Source organism: Osmerus eperlanus, chromosome 26, assembly GCF_963692335.1.
Source record: "Osmerus eperlanus chromosome 26, fOsmEpe2.1, whole genome shotgun sequence".
NCBI lineage: Eukaryota > Metazoa > Chordata > Actinopteri > Osmeriformes > Osmeridae > Osmerus > Osmerus eperlanus.
The window spans coordinates 3,515,961-3,532,877 of NC_085043.1; the positions used below are offsets into that span (position 1 = coordinate 3,515,961).

General features: G+C 40.8%; 1 protein-coding gene and 1 long non-coding RNA gene across 3 annotated transcripts in view; one reads left to right on the forward strand and one right to left on the reverse strand.

Moving 5' to 3' along the window:
* Positions 1-1,289, forward strand: part of reep6 (receptor accessory protein 6) — a 95,721-nt gene extending 94,432 nt beyond the window's left edge. For both annotated transcript variants that reach the window (XM_062452703.1, XM_062452702.1), the window contains one exon: positions 183-1,289. Coding sequence is in view for 1 of the 2 variants with exons in the window: in XM_062452702.1 (XP_062308686.1) it covers positions 183-263 (81 nt within the window). In the remaining variant the exon portion in view is untranslated. The remainder of the gene's footprint in view (positions 1-182) is intronic.
* LOC134012989 (uncharacterized) overlaps positions 1-16,917 on the reverse strand; it is a 354,410-nt gene that overhangs the window by 20,972 nt on the left and 316,521 nt on the right. The gene's annotated exons all lie outside the window — the stretch shown is intronic.

Genomic DNA, 16,917 nt, shown 5'->3' on the forward strand with positions numbered 1-16,917 from the left:
ACAGTCAACAAAGGCCATCCACCTGCTTTGGTGAGCCAGTGCAATGATCTGTTAGCATCTGGTAAATGGATGCGTAAATAAACATTTAGTCGCAATAAGTAGTGTTCTTGTGTAAATTAATATTGTTTGACTGAACTGGGTCTCACACCTAATTTTTCACTTTAATGTCTTTTGTCATACAGGCCAACAGGGACAACATGTACACTGACGGTAATGAAGGAAAGAAAGAAATAAAGCACAAGCAGAATTCCAGATTCACTTGAAGAACTTCTACTGATAAACACCTGAAGCATCTGCTGGAACAGATACACCATGAATGCTTGTACAAAAATACTAGCAATAAATTATAGTAGAATTGTGGACTGTAATTTTAATAGAACATGAAGTAATCTGTGCTGTAGCGAATCAAAATCAGTTTTTAAATTCATAGGTAGCTAATAACTTCTGAAGTAGTGGGTATAGGACATTAAATTGTAAAGGTCACACTTTATAATAACAGATGAAATGGCGAAGCTCTATATACACAATTTGATCAACACAGTTGTAAATTGTTTATTCTTGATTAATAGGTTAATTCTTGAGATGTTTTCATACTTTATTTTATTATATATTATATGAAGTGTAAGGCTAGTCGCTTACTTCAGTTATGTTATTGTCTTCCCATTTCTCGACACGTCTGCCCCTGGCCCTTGTGGCAGGGGTGAAAGTTGCTGAAGCTAGCATATCACCGTCGGAGCTGTCACATCACGGTGCACAGAATCATCAATACTTTGTTTGAGCGAGGCTATAGGATAACCTACATTGATGCAACATTCTTCTAGTTTAGTCCTATAGCACTTGTCTTTTTGGAGCGGACTGCAGCTCTGTTAACTCTTTGTGGAAAGCAATATTTTGCATTCAGGAGAGTTTGTAGTTTCCAAATATCTATAATACACAGAAATGTTCAACCTGTGAAGGGTTTCCACAGGCCGCCACACATATAGTCTACTCAAGTCAAGTTACCGTCAACATTCCAAGCATTCCAATGCTAACACAGCTCACCACTTCAGGAATAGGCCTCCTTTAGCTTTCTAAGATGTTGTAGAATTCTTATTTACTCATTTATTGTAACTCTCTTGACTCATTTATACCTCGTAATATTTCAGAAATGCATTTGTGTATCAACTTTACAAAACAGACTACTTCATTTTACCATTACAATTAGGCTATTGTTGCTGCTAATGTCATAACATACGAATTGCGCTTGCCTGTAGTGAACTTCATAGAATTCAATAAACATTTTGTCATGTGGAATTTTATATATCTCTCTCTATATATTTTTCATTGTAGTCTTCTCAAAACACATCTAAAACAGGGTTTCTCAAGCCTCACGCGCATTGACCGTGAGACACACGCATTTCAACCAGTTAACACGCCACACCTTGTATTTCTCACGCTGAAAAGGCAACGCCAACCAATAGTCCTGCTAACGTTGTATACATTAATGGACTAGGCGCAAGCACACAGTGAAGTTTCCTGCCGCCAGCACGTATCGTTTTCCCCTGTGTCAAAGAGTATGGAGTTCTTTGCCGTGCGTTCGTTACTAGGCAACATAGATGCGCAAACACACTGAACAGTCTCGGCCATCGTACGTTCGTTACTAGGTAAGCAATAGACGCGCGAACACACGTGACGGAGAAGGTAAATTGGAAGAAAGCTTGTCTAACATTTCTTATATTTACTCCAGAGAGGCTAGAACATTTGGTAATACAGCCCATTTTTGGCTGAATTATTATTGATGCAGTCAAAAACTATACAACTGCTTTGCAACCAGAAGCCTTGGCTCAGTTTGGCTGGCTTAGGCCTCCGTTATCTGAAACTAAGGGAAATGTTAGAGGGTATGGGAAGGACTGAAGATGTCTTTCTTCATTTTATTTCAAATTATACTGTATTAATAACCTTTCTAGTTAGTGATATCCAGAGTGTTCTGGATATCTGAATATCACTTAGGAGTCAGGTGGCTGAGCGGTTAGGGAATCGGGCTAGTAATCATAAGGTTGCCAGTTCGATTCCCGGCTGTGCCAAATGATGTTGTGTCCTTGGGCAAGGCACTTCACCTTACTTGCCTTGGGGGAATGTCCCTGTACTTACTGTAAGTCGCTCTGGATAAGAACGTCTGCTAAGAACCTAGCCTAGTCTAACCTAGTGCGACCAATTTGGACGCTTCGTTTGTGGAGAGACAGCGGATGCGAGGAGGTTAGGTGCACCGGTGCGACCTAGGAAAAAATTTAGTCGCACCCGTACACATTTTGGTTGCGTCGCACTATGCGACCAAAATGTGTACGGGTGCGACTAAATTTTTTCCTAGGTCGCACCGGTGCACCTAACCTCCTCGCATCCGCTGTCTCTCCACAAACGAAGCGTTTGTTATCCTAAAACGGAACTGACACTCATGGTTGGATCATATCGTGGTCTAAACCAATCAGAGACAGAGATGGGGCGGGTCTTTGCCTCTGATTGGCTGTGGTCCAGATATTCCTGTAGCTCCGTGCTGTGTGATTGAAATTACGACCTGAGCACCAGAGAGTCAGTTTAGCAGACCTGGGCATTGTATGGCCCGCGGGCCATAACCGGCCACAAGCTGTCTCAATCCGGCCCGCATGAGGTAAATCAAAAATTTAAAATAAATAAATGTGTTGAGCGGTAGTGAATATGTAGTCCTGAAAGACTACAGTGATCAGGCGATTTACATATGTGCGCTTGCGCAACCTCACCGACAGGAGAGTTAGCTGTTGGTTAGCCCTCGAAAATGAAAAACTTTGCCACTGATTAACTTTTAACAAGACATGGACTTCTAAGTATCTGTTTACTGAGGTCAAAGTGAAAGCTGTGAGAAAAAAAAAACTAACGCGGACATAATAAGAACTTGACTGATTCAGTGGGCGCGGGCTGATGGTTTGCTAGTTGAACTGCAGACCCTGATCATTACCTGTCAGCTGTCCATCGCGTTCAGACAGATTTCGATGCACTTGTTCAAGCCCACTGGATTTCTCTCAAAGAACAAAATGAACTGAAAAAACGTATTGCTTTTTGTATAAAGTTGATCAATTCCACATCTTTAACATACTGCAAAACAACTTTTCAGTGTTTGTGAAGATTAACTGGTTACAAATAAAAATATAGCTGCAAGCAGCAATGAGGTGGCCAAGCAGTCGAATGACCCATAAAACATGTTGTACATCCTCAGAAGAGGGTTACGAGTACACGCAACAAATTTGGTGTGAATCCATCAAAGATTTGCTGAGATACGACCCAACTTCCTGTTTGCTGGCTTAACGGCACATTTTGATTGGCCGTACCGGGCAAACGGTTTTGAAAATCCAAAAAACATATGATAGCTTTTGTGAGGCTTGGTCTGAAGATGATCTCTGCCAAATTTGGTGAAGATTGGAAAACATTTGTAGGAGGAGTACAGAAAAAACGTTTTTTCAGTAATTCAAAATGGCGGCCGCATCAATTCGGCTGTTATCACAAGTTATCATGTGTCACACACGGGATGTCCCAAGATATCATGAGACAAAGGAATCACTTAATAAAGGCAAACGAATCAACAGTTATTGGCCAAAACACATTTTTGCATCCTGCGGCCACGCCCAGTTATCACATGACACCAAATTGTTTGGACATCCTCAGATGAGGGTTCCGAGTTATCATACCAAGTTTGGTGTTGATTTCTCAAGGATTGGCTGAGATATGACCCAACTTCCTGTTTGGTGTCTTTGCTGCCGATTTTGATTGGCTGTACCGGACAAACGGTTTTGAAAATCAAAAATCTTTGGATAACTTCTGTGAGGGTTGCTCTGACGATGATGTGTGCCAATTCTGGGGAAGATTAAAGAAAAATTGTAGGAGGAGTAGGCTTTCAAAGGTTTTCGATAAAACCGGAAATGGCGGAAAATTTATATAACCGGAAATTGACGACATAGAGTGTGTTGAACTCGTCTTGACCCAGGGAATCCAATGGTACCTCATTTTTGAAAATCGGTCATACGGTTCAAAAGTTACGTGTGTAAACACAAGTCCAACTTTGACCAGTTGGTGGCGCTAGAATGCTTCAATGGGAGACATGAAACTTGGTGAATATAAAGAGGGGACTGTGCTTAATGAGTGTGCCAAAATTCACAACTTTTTACCATACGGTTCTAGGGGCTGCCATAGACTCCAATGGCAGAAGAAATGTAATAACAAATATAGCTGCAGGCAGCAATGGCGGGTTCCTCCTCAGCATTGCAAACCATTACAAAATTGACATGACACAGACATGTATTTCATACATGTACACAACATTTCAAGACAATTGGATCAATGGCTGATTTGAAGTCATTTTTTGAAATTCTTCACAAATTGTCACTGTAGAGAAATATCCATGCTGCCGACATTATGGGTTCTTGAGACTTATTTGTTCCCCATTGGCAATAAGGCATGCGTACCAACTTTTAGACATGTTGGACTGACAGGGTTAAAATGCCACCCTTTTGAAAGTGACAACTTTGAAGCGTGTTGTGTCAGGCCACCTGTGCTCTGGTCAGGCCCATCATGCAGAGATCCATTCTTTAAAAGCTTTGATTACAACAATAACTTTATGAAAGTGAGGATACACTTCACTAAAGGAAGTGTGTAGGTTATGTACTACTACTGCTTGCTCTGCCCACACACTTTCCCCATCCATGCTGTTTCCCTCTATCCCAGCGCAGGTCATGCCATTAGAAGTAGCCCAAAAAACATACCATACACAGTCACACTGTCTTCAAAACTGAAACTGGTTAGAAGACCATGGCTATTAGAACTCTACCTGAATTGAGCTCTCTCTAGAGTCTCAGTCAAACAACTGTCAAGAGTCATGTAGGGAACTGGACCAAGGTATAGCTAATGTCCAGCTGTTAGCAAGTGTACCTTGTGATGGTACAGCAGCTTAACAATACTTTGTCATGGTCAGACTCTCTGATCCCATTAAACTACACAACATGCACAATCAGGGTGACCAACAGTAGGGGGGGACTGAGGACTGTTAGCAAAGTATTTCTATTCGTGTTTTGTTAGTGATTGAATGGTAATGTCAGCTAGCTAAAAACAATGTTAGTTAGCTTGGCTAAAATGGTTTTCATAGCAACAGATATCAACAAATCAGATCAATCTAACTTTATTCAGAAGGGGGGGGGGGGTGGGAACATATAAACTAGAGGTGAAATGGTAGGCATTGTTCTGCCTTGAAGCTGCGTGCGCATCCTCATTGTTTGTAACCACCAACCCATCTATATGTAAAGATAACATCCAAGCTAGCAATTTCTCCAAATTTGACTGCAGATTTTTTACACCATATGTACTTCGTTATGGTTTTTGAGTCAAACAACTTGCTAAATGATTAAATGTCTGTTAAATGTCAAATCCAACTTTAAATGTATAAAAGAGAGAATTAAACCTAGAGGTTTAAAAGGCTACGTTTGTCTAAACTGACATGCACAAACTCAGAGCACTGAGTTTCAACATCCATGTACACATTTTGTCTCTATTTTTTACTCTTTAACGCATGACTATGTTTAACTTAATGTCAGCACCTCTCTGTCATCAATTGTCTCTGGAGTGGGGGATGGGGGCTTCTTATCCAACAAATTACATCCCTGAACTTTTAAAACATATCAATGGCCTACTACAATTGTAAACATCCTTTGGCCTTCCCATGCTGGGAAGAAAACTACAGTTTTTCTTTGATTAAACGTTGACCTTGAATAAACGCTGCACCAAAAATGAACATTGTGTAATAAATGGCACCTTCGATTAAACGCCTCCCCACAAAAATCAGAAAACGGTTATTTAATTGGTTAAATTAAAACACAGTATTTATTACACAAGTAATTTACAAGTGTAGCATACTATTATCCCATGAAACACTGGCAGGCACAAGTGTCTTTCTTGCTACAGATTTATTTGAAGCTTTTTCTCCAAATCCACCGTTAAAACTAAACTCACGCTGTAATGAGAAAATAAAGACCACATTAGCTTAATATGAACATGCAATGACATGCGCAGCATGTAAATAACATTCACCAAAGTCAAATACAGACACAAAACAACATACTTTGTTGGCTGCATGCTGTAGCCTACACAAGGGAATAGAGGTTTCCTTAGATTGCTAACAACCTCTATAACAACCTTAAACTTATCACTTAGAGTGAATGTGCATAAAGCTCCAGGACCTGACAACATCCCTGGCTGTGTTCTCAAGGCCTGTGCTCCTGAACTGGCAGAGGTGTTCACTGACATCTTTAACCTCTCCCTGTCGCAGTCTGTCGTCCCCAATAGGTTCAAGGGGGCCACCATCATCCCAGTCTCTAAGAAACCATCAGTGAGCTGTCTCAATGATTACCGCCCTGTTGCCCTGTTGTGATGAAATGCTTTGAGACGTTAGTCAAAGACCACATTACATGCTGCCTGTCACCTGCATTAGACCCACTCCAGTTTGCATATAGGCCGAACAGGTCTACAGATGATGTTGTAGCTTTGGCCTTGAACACTGCTCTCTTTCACTTGGATCAGAACAACATATACGTGCGGATGCTCTTCATCGACTTCAGCTCCGTTTTCAACACCATAGTACCATCCAGGCTCATCATAAAACTACAGGACCGGAACATCAGTCCTTCCATGTGCAGCTGGACAGGACACAGGCAGTACGGCTAGGTAACATCACCCCACCAGTCTAACACTCAGCACTGGTGCCCCACAGAGTTGTGTGTTAAGCCCACTGTTGTACTCTCTGTTCACCTATGGTTGTGCAGCCACAAAAAGGTCCAACACTATCATTATGTTTGCTGATGACACCACCATTATCGGCTGCATCAAGAATGGTGATGAGTCTGCCTACAGAGCAGAGGTGGCAACAATGACATCCTGGTGTCAGCATAACAGCCTGTTGCTTAATGTAGCAAAAACCAAGGAGTTGATAGTGGACTACAGGCGGCTGCAGGGAGAACATGCACCCATTCACATCGCGGGCACAGCTGTGGAGAGTCAAAAGTTTCAGATTTTTTGGTATCAACATCAGTGAGGATCTGAGCTGGACCACCATATTGGTGTGGTTACAAGGACAGCGAAACAGAGGCTCTTTTTTCAGCGGCGACTGTGGAAATTTGGCATGGACTGCACTATACTGACCAATTTTTACCGGTGCACCATTGAGAGCATACTGACTGGTGGCATTACAACATGGTTTGGCAACAGCACTGCCCAGGACAGGAAGACACTACAAAGAGTGGTCAAATCTGCACAGCGTATTACAAGGACTGCATTACCATCCATTCAGGACCTTTACAGCCAGCGGTGCAGGAGAAAGGCCAAGTGGATCATTTCTGACCCTAGTCATCCCTGCCACAGTCTTTTCTCCCTCCTGCCTTCTGGAAGGCGATACAAGAGTATAAGGTCCTGTACCAGCAGATACAGGGATAGTTTTCTCACACATGCCATCAGGATGCTGAACTGTCCTTGAAATATCTTTTTGCACTACAATTTTTCTTATTTTTTTCTACCCTTTTTCTCCATTCTTTAGTATTTAATTTTTTTATTCTGCAAGTTGAACGGACATTGAGCACAAAGAATTTCATTACTTATAAATGCTGTTTATGAGTATATGATAATAAACTTGAACTTTTATCAGAGCTTTAAATTGTCTGTGCTTCGCTTGCTGTTAGGTTGTCGACTCTCACTCATGAGCGTCCCAAAAGGCCTTCAAAATAAAGTCACGTAATAATTCTGAATACAATTATATAATTCTAAATTAAGACATTGCTTGAAAAAAATTATACATTATTATAATGCAATTGCGACAATTGCATTCAGGCCTATAGATAGTTATACATATTGTATACAATATGGCGAGGTAGCTGACTTAACCATCCCTGAATGTGCTTTTCATCAACACCAAGTTTGCGTGCTATAAATCTGTTGCTGGTGGTGAGTGCTTTCTGCACAGGTTTCTGTTTGAAAGCTAAAGTGTAAGAATGTTACGGCATGCTGCGTCAGATTTGTACACAAAGTAGAGACACGCGCGGCATACATTTTACACTGGGCTTTTGTTTGACTTCCTTGTCTATTCTGTGTTTGTCTATGGCTGCACTGCAGCTACAATTCACTGAATCTCTCTTACCAATTAAACGTTGCCCTTGAATGAACGCCACCCTCGAATAAACGCTGCACCACTAACTGCTCTATTAAAAGGGTTCACTATGAAGCAAACCATTCTAACAAAATAATAACAACATTTACAATGATTTCAACAAGAAGTCTCTCTGACTTGACAACTCTCTAAACAAGCAACTTTCCAAAGCAAAAAGCAATCTCTGACCAGTGTGGTAATTTTATGTTGACAACTAAACCGCTGATTGGAAGTGCGCAGCTGATTGCCAATCACGAGATAGGGAGACTGATAGCCAACCGCCAACAAACGCTGACTAGACCATACCTGCATGCAGCGAATAGAAAGAAAGAAGGGAGAAAAGAAAAAACACAACCACAACTATACAGACTGAATTAGGACATTTTAAACATGGGTCCGTAACAAAGACATTGTTAAAAATGCTCATTCACATTCATTTTTCTCAATTAATCTTATCACTTAAACACACTGGTTTAGCATTTTTTCCCACAAGGAAGTCTAACCTCAACAGTGGATCCTTGGTCCCTGGATCTCTTGCTGGAACATGGCATCTAAAAAACACATAGAAAAACCATCAAAAACTATGAAATGTAACATACCACACTACTGCTTAACAATTTCATAGTCTTACATTATCATAACTTCATACTCAACAGTTCTAGTATACAGACCTTTAAGAAAATATTGAAATGGTTAGGATTCTCAAAACAACAATCTCTGTACTTAAAAAAAATATTTAGACATCCATTATTTACCTTTATTCAATTTACACTGTCTACATTCAAATTTAAGTCTGTAAAATGTAAACAGAGAAACGGACTCAACTATAAATACAAATTAAGACCAATTGAGAACAATTTATCTTGCAAATGGTTTTTACTTTAAATTCATGTTTCATCAAAAGAATCATCACAGTTTAACACAAATAACCAAACCTTACTGTTAAAATACTGCCAAGCCACTGACTCACATTAGAAAATTAAAACAAATAAACATAGCCTAGAAGATGTACCTGTAGGTCAATTACATAATCAAGAGCATGGAGTAGGAATGGATGGATGACAAAATACCCCGCCGAGCCCAATCCATTAAATATTTCCTACCCATAAGTTAATTTCCTGAAATGCAATAATTCACCAACATTTTGACAATTTCATGCTCCAAACATTGTGGGAACAGTTTGGAGATGGCCCCTTCCTGTTCTAACATGACTATGCAACAGTGCACAAAGCAAGGCCCATAAACACATGGATGAGCGAGATTGGTGTGGACGAACTTGAGTGGCCTGCACACAGTCCTGACCTCAACCCAATACAACACCTTTGGGATGAATTAGAGCAGGGACTGCGATCCAAACCTTCTTGTTCCACATCAATGTTGGACCTCACAAATGCACTTCTGGAAGAATGGTAAAACATTTCCATAAACCTCTTAAACCTTGTGGAAAGCCTTCCTAGACGAGTTGAAACTATTATAGCTACAAAGGGTGGTCCGACATCATATCCTATGGTTTAAGAATGAGATGTCACTCACGTTCATGAGCGTGTAAAGGCAACCGAGCGAATACTTTGGCAATTTAGTGTATAAAATTGATACAAATATAAAATGTTATCAAGAGATGGGAAATCGTGCAGCATAGTACAACATGCCGATTACAAACGTATTGTAGCTCTATAGGCTTTCAATGGAACTCCTAAACGATCAAACCTAGAACCCAAACAAAGCTAGCAAGCAAAACAACCATGGTACCATTGCTACTTGTTTAATGCTAGGTAGCTCTATCTGTGCAGCAAACTAGGCTACCTAGCTACAGTTTCAAAAAGAATAACTTACAATGTGAAGACCGTCAGAAAAACTTGGAACGAACAAACAAAATTACATCAACAATGACATGTAGCTAAAGATAGAATAACCCAACCGTAGGTAGGTACAGTACATAAATTTGAAACGCCGTCCACAAAAGCAAAAACTAGCCTTAAGGGTTATAGCTTGCTCGGCATTTATCTGACCTCCTTGTCTATTTGTTTGTGTATGGCCGCACTGCAACTACAATTCACTGAATCTGTCTTACTAATTAAACGTTGCCTTCGAATAAACGCCGCACCACAAATGATCATTGTGTAATACACGCTGCAGTGTTTAATCGAAAGACACATTTGGAACTCACCGTACTAATTTAAATTACATCAACAATGACATGTAAAAATAGAACAACCCAACCGCATAGTTACGCACAGTATACAAATTTCAAACGCGTCTCACAGAAGCAAGTATAATGTTAAAGATTTTACGACTTGCTAGCCTGTAATACTGTCTGTACAAAGAGATATCCTTAGCTCAGCTAGCCTAGATAGATTAGCTGCTATCCTGTTTACGACAGTATAAAAGTCTTCAAGTTATCATACGAATACAAACGCTAAAATACATGTTTTGTACTGCCATTGTAGGATCTTATTACTCACTGTCAAATGTAACAATGAAAATCTCTGAGGGCTGCAGGAGTTCTCCAACGATAAAATAAAATGGTCGTCTTCTTGTGCGTGTACCAAGCTCGCGCGTGTGTCAAGGGGCTCTGGCCCCTTGTGTGTGAGAGAATGTGGAGCACGCGCGCACAGGAGCAAAGGGAGAGAGGATTTGGGGAAACAGCCCTAGAAATTAGCCAAGCATGCATGTTTCAAATATTCACTAAAAATCGAGTTTTCATGTTACAGTCAACTTTTTCTCAGATTTGTGTACTCAACATTCTCAAGAGTCTTCATATGAACTAGTGATTGAATCAGAGTATCGTTTTTTGGCCGGCGGATGTGTAAAGCATTATTTTAGCATTAGCAATAAATTCAATTTGCTTTATATCAATCATTTTTAGAGGTATGAAGTTGCCTTTGCACATGGTAACATGTTGTAGTGTCTTCCACGTGACATACCAAGTTTGGTGTTGATATCTCAAAGATTTGCTGAGATTTGACCAAACGTCCTGTTTGGTTGCTTTGTTGCAGATTTTGATTGGCTCTACCGGACAAACGGTTTTGAAAATCAGAAATCCCTACGATAACTTTTGTGAGGCTCAGTCTGGATATCATCTATGGCAATTTTGAAGAAAATTCGACCAAAAATGTAGGAGGAGTAGGGAAAAAACGCGTTTCCTTAATCTTTATTGTACAGAAAAATCCAATATGGCGGCCGTTATAGCTTCTTGAGGCTTTTTTATTCCTCATGAGAAATAAGGCATATGTAATGAATTTCAGAATTTTGGGACTTATGGCCTGCAAATGGCATCAATTTGAAAATTGACATATTGGGGCGTGGCCTGTAGCGCCACCTATTGTCTCACATGGCCCATGTTTGGTATGGTAGTTACTAATGGTCTGCAGTTTCAACATGCCAAATTTCACAACTTTTTACGGTACTGGTCTAGGGGCTGCCATTGACTCCCATGGGTAAAACATAATAATAATACCACCAATAACAATAGGGTTCTCCTACCGGAGGAACCCTAATAACAATAGGGTTCTCCTACCGGAGGAACCCTAAATATAGCTGCAGGCAGCAATGGCGGGTTCCTCCTCAGCATTGCAAACCATTACAAAATTGACATGACACAGACATGTATTTCATACATGTACACAACATTTCAATACAATTGGATCAATGGCTGATTTGAAGTCATTTTTTGAAATTCTTCACAAATTGTCACTGTAGAGAAATATCCATGCTGCCGACATTATGGGTTCTTGAGACTTCTTTGTTCCCCATTGGCAATAAGGCATGCGTACCAACTTTTAGACATTTTGGACTGACGGTTAAAATGCCACCCTTTTGAAAGTGACAACTTTGAAGCGTGTTCTGTCAGGCCACCTGTGCTCTGGTCAGGCCCATCATGCAGAGATCCATTCTTTAAAAGCTTTGATTACAACAATAACTTTATGAAAGTCAGAATACACTTTAGTAAAGGACGTGTGTAGTTTATGTACTACTACTGCTTGCTCTGCCCACACACTTTCCCCATCCATGCTGTTTCCCTCTTTGCCAGTGCGGGTGGTGCGGTGGCCGCATGAGGTTTAGGTGTAGTCCAAAAGTTGCCTCCCACAATCAAAACATATTAACCGCAACATTGTTTTCAAACTTTCTCAAAGATGGCTTGAAAACCACAGATATTGACTCTCTTCTTGAGTAGATCTCTTTCCAGAATCTCAGTCAATCCAGAATCAAGATTAGCCTCATAGGCAATTGGTCTGGTCTAGGGCACAGCCCACGTTCAGCTCCTTGCAAGTATAGCCTGTGATAGTAAAATGGCCGACTCTCTGTTCCCATTAAACTACACAGCATGCACACTCAAGGTGACCAACAAGATTATATTAACTAACAAACAATGGCCGGGTTTCCCATATTCGTTAAGAAGCTCTTAACGCTAAGAGCTTCTTAAGAGCGTTCTAAGAACGCTCTAGAACGCTCTTAGAACGCTCCTAAGAAGCTCTTAGCGTTAAGAGCTTCTTAACGAATCTGGGAAACCCGGCCAATAACATTACAAACATCTAACTGAACGAACACAACAACTGAAATCCCTTGCGTAGCTGTTGTTTTTTTAACATGCCGCACTGCATGCTGGGTACCCAAGAGCGCTGACGCTGATTATCTAGCTGTGCTCCGACTGCGTGATATGACGAGATGCTAGTGGTGCGCTGAGGTCTCAGAGTCTCCTGCCCGAGTTCAAGTTCTGCCCGATTAGCAAGCTATTTTTACTAATGTTTTGTTAGCAATTGAATGGTAATGCAAGCTAGCTAAAAACAATGTTAGTTAGCTTGGCTAAACTGGTTTTCATAGCAACAGAAATCAAAAAATCAGATCAGTCGAACTTTATTCAGAAATGGGGGGATGGCGGGAACATTAAAGGTGTAGGTACAGTAAAAGTGAAATGGAACGCGTCTTTCTGCCTTGAAGCTGCGTGCGCATCAACAAGACCCCATCTATATGTAAAGATAACATCCAAGCTAACAATTTCGCCAAATCTGACTGCAGCATTGTATACCATATGTACCGTGTTATGGTTGTTTGAGTTAAACAACTTGCTAAATGAATTAAATGTCAAATCCAACTATAAATGTATAAAAGAGAGTTCCAATCAAATCTGAATTTGTTTTAAACCTAGAGGTTTAAAAGGTTACCTTTGCCTAAACTGACATGCACCAACTCAGTTTCAACAGCCATTTACACATTTAGTCTCTATTTGTTACTCTATTCTTAAGGCATGTTTAACTTAATGTCTGCACCTCTCTGTCACCAACTGTCTCTGCAGTGGGGGCTTCACAGGGTGTCTACAGGTATAAACAAGTTAAATGTAAGACCTTTTAATACCACTTCCAAATGAAATTAAAGACCAAACTTACGATGGAAATACAAATCAAAAGTGGAAATATACAGTCATCTTTCCAAGTAAACACTGATGTCTGTTCAATATGAACAGTATGGTAAAATGACAATAATCGGTTGAGTTTAAGAACATTGACTAAATGTGTGTAATGCGGAAGGATAACACAAAAATGTAATTGCTGTCCTAAATTATACTTATTATTACACTAGGGTGGAAATGGTGGAGCAGAAACTAACAATTCCATGAATCCCATGGAAACAAAGGCAAATGTGTGAGATGTACTGATGTGGAGCACAAATGCTCCAAGAAGCAGTACTTCTCTTGAGTGGTTTTTATTCAGATGAATAATCATTGGATTCAGGTCAAAAGTCTATCACTTGAACTAGTTTCATCACTTAAGACACAAAGTCAGCAGCTTGGCATACTGGCACATGGAAAGGATTAAACATTTAGACTTTCATCAAAGTAATGCTGGCTTGTCCTTTTTCATCAATGTCCTCAAAAAAGCAGGCTGCAGAGCTACTGTGTCTGTGGGGTGACTGTCTCTGGAGGGCTGGCAGGCAGGGGCAAGCAGGGCCTGCAGGCAGGCAGGCAGGCAGGCCAGCTGGATCAAGCTGTTCTGGGGTCAGGGCTGAAGAGAAGCTGTCCAGCTAGAGAGGGGTAGTCCAGCAAGGGGTCTGTGTGGATCTCACCATCCTCGAGTCTGTTGCATCCTCTGTTGAACTCTGTTGAGCAGGCCTCTGCATGACCCTCCAGACCTGTCAAAGTGAAGAAAGGGTCCATGTCAGTTGTGAAAACTGAAGCTTTTCCCATCTACACTTGATACAGACTTCAGTTTTGACTGTGAAATGCAGTGTCATTACTTGAACTTGAATCCAAATGTGTTGACGTCATGGAGACCCATGCAGTCACTCAAAACACAGGTTCGATTCCAGGCTCTGGCAAGAGTATTTACCTCTAAACTGGTCAATATATACACATCTGACAAAAGACCAGCTCGACCTTTGCTTGTAAACAGTGATTCTGACTGTAAGAGACCTTTAAATAGCCTGACTTACCGAAATTGGCAAAACTAGCCTGGCTAACGTAGGTCGCTTTCTCAGGGCATATGACGAATGAAACAGGCTCGCCTTGAAAAAGTCTCCCTGCCGCATAGGCTTATTACAAAGACTTTCACGCCAAAAATCACCATTATGAGCCGACAGGTCTGTGGGGAATTGCTTTTTCTCCTAAAGGCTGCTCTCCTCGACCTTTTTGATGAACAATTCGCCGAGATGCAAAATGACTCACTAATTAAAAACACAGAGGAAAAAAGCTAGAGCTACAGTAGCTACTTTTCGAGTTTGGTTTTCCGTCACTTCAGAATCACGATCTATAAGGTCTAAAAGTGCTAAACCTTCACCATAATTCAAGAGTAGTGTACTTTCACAAACCCAATCATTAATTCTAGCTTAAAATGTGTAAAACCAGGACTTACCGAAAGTGGCTGCCTCCAACACGGCTTTCACGGGAGACGACTTTCACGGGACACGGGAAACAACAATGGCCGCCGAAAAATAATTTGTATTCGTAACAGCGAGCTGCGATTGGAAGCGAAATGAAACAGGGGCTAAAAAACGAGGGTGGGGGCTTGGTCAGCACACATTTTCAAGAAAGCATGCGTGTGTCAAGGGGCTCTGGCCCCTTGTGTGTGAGAGAATGTGGAGCACGCGCGCACAGGAGCAAAGGGAGAGAGGATTTGGGGAAACAGCCCTAGAAATTAGCCAAGCATGCATGTTTCAAATATTCACTAAAAATCGAGTTTTCATGTTACAGTCAACTTTTTCTCAGATTTGTGTACTCAACATTCTCAAGAGTCTTCATATGAACTAGTGATTGAATCAGAGTATCAGTTTTTGGCCGGCGGATGTGTAAAGCATTATTTTAGCATTAGCAATAAATTCAATTTGCTTTATATCAATCATTTTTAGAGGTATGAAGTTGCCTTTGCACATGGTAACATGTTGTAGTGTCTTCCACGTGACATACCAAGTTTGGTGTTGATATCTCAAAGATTTGCTGAGATTTGACCAAACGTCCTGTTTGGTTGCTTTGTTGCAGATTTTGATTGGCTCTACCGGACAAACGGTTTTGAAAATCAGAAATCCCTACGATAACTTTTGTGAGGCTCAGTCTGGATATCATCTATGGCAATTTTGAAGAAAATTCGACCAAAAATGTAGGAGGAGTAGGGAAAAAACGTGTTTCCTTAATCTTTATTGTACAGACAAATCCAATATGGTGGCCGTTATAGCTTCTTGAGGCTTTTTTATTCCTCATGAGAAATAAGGCATATGTAATGAATTTCAGAATTTTGGGACTTATGGCCTGCAAATGGCATCAATTTGAAAATTGACATATTGGGGCGTGGCCTGTAGCGCCACCTATTGTCTCACATGGCCCATGTTTGGTATGGTAGTTACTAATGGTCTGCAGTTTCAACATGCCAAATTTCACAACTTTTTACGGTACTGGTCTAGGGGCTGCCATTGACTCCCATGGGTAAAAAATAATAATACCACCAATAACAATAGGGTTCTCCTACCGGAGGAACCCTAAATATAGCTGCAAGCAGCAATGGAGGGGCCAAGCAGTCCAGAGCAGGACATGGCCTCCATAGCACTTGTGCAACAATTAAGTCACAACAACCTGTTGCACTCATGCAACACACCAAGTTTGGTTGAAATATATGTTTGCGTTCAAGAGTACTGATAGTTCAAAGTTATTTTTCTGGTATAACACTGCAGGCCTCCTCTGCTCCTCATGGGAACGATGGAACCCAAGTTTGGTGACAATCGCGCAAATGGTTGCTGAGATATGCTCTTGCGCCTCGTTTGGCGGCTTCGCCACCGCTTTTGATCGTCTCTACCGAACAAACGTTTTTGAAAATTGAAAATTCTTCTGATTGTTTTTGTGAAACTGGGTCTAAAGATCATCTTTGCCAAATTTGGTAAACATTGGACAAAAATTGGGGCGTGCAAAAGGTTTTTATACTTTTCCATGAAATCCAAAATGGCGGCCACGTCCGTTCGAATTTTATGAAAAGTTATTAATAGTCAGGCTTGATATCTCACAAGACATCAACAGACAAAGAAATTACTTTATTAAGGTAAACACTTCAACAGTTATTAGCCAAAACACGTTTATGCTTCCGGCCACGCCCCCTTTTAGTCACATGACACAATCTTTGGAGGACATCCTCAGAATAAGTTTCCGAGGCGGCCTACCAAATTTAGTTTCACTGCCTCAAACAACTGCTGAGATATGACTTCACTTCCTGTTTGGTGGCTTTTCTGCTGATTTTGATTGGCTGTCACGGACA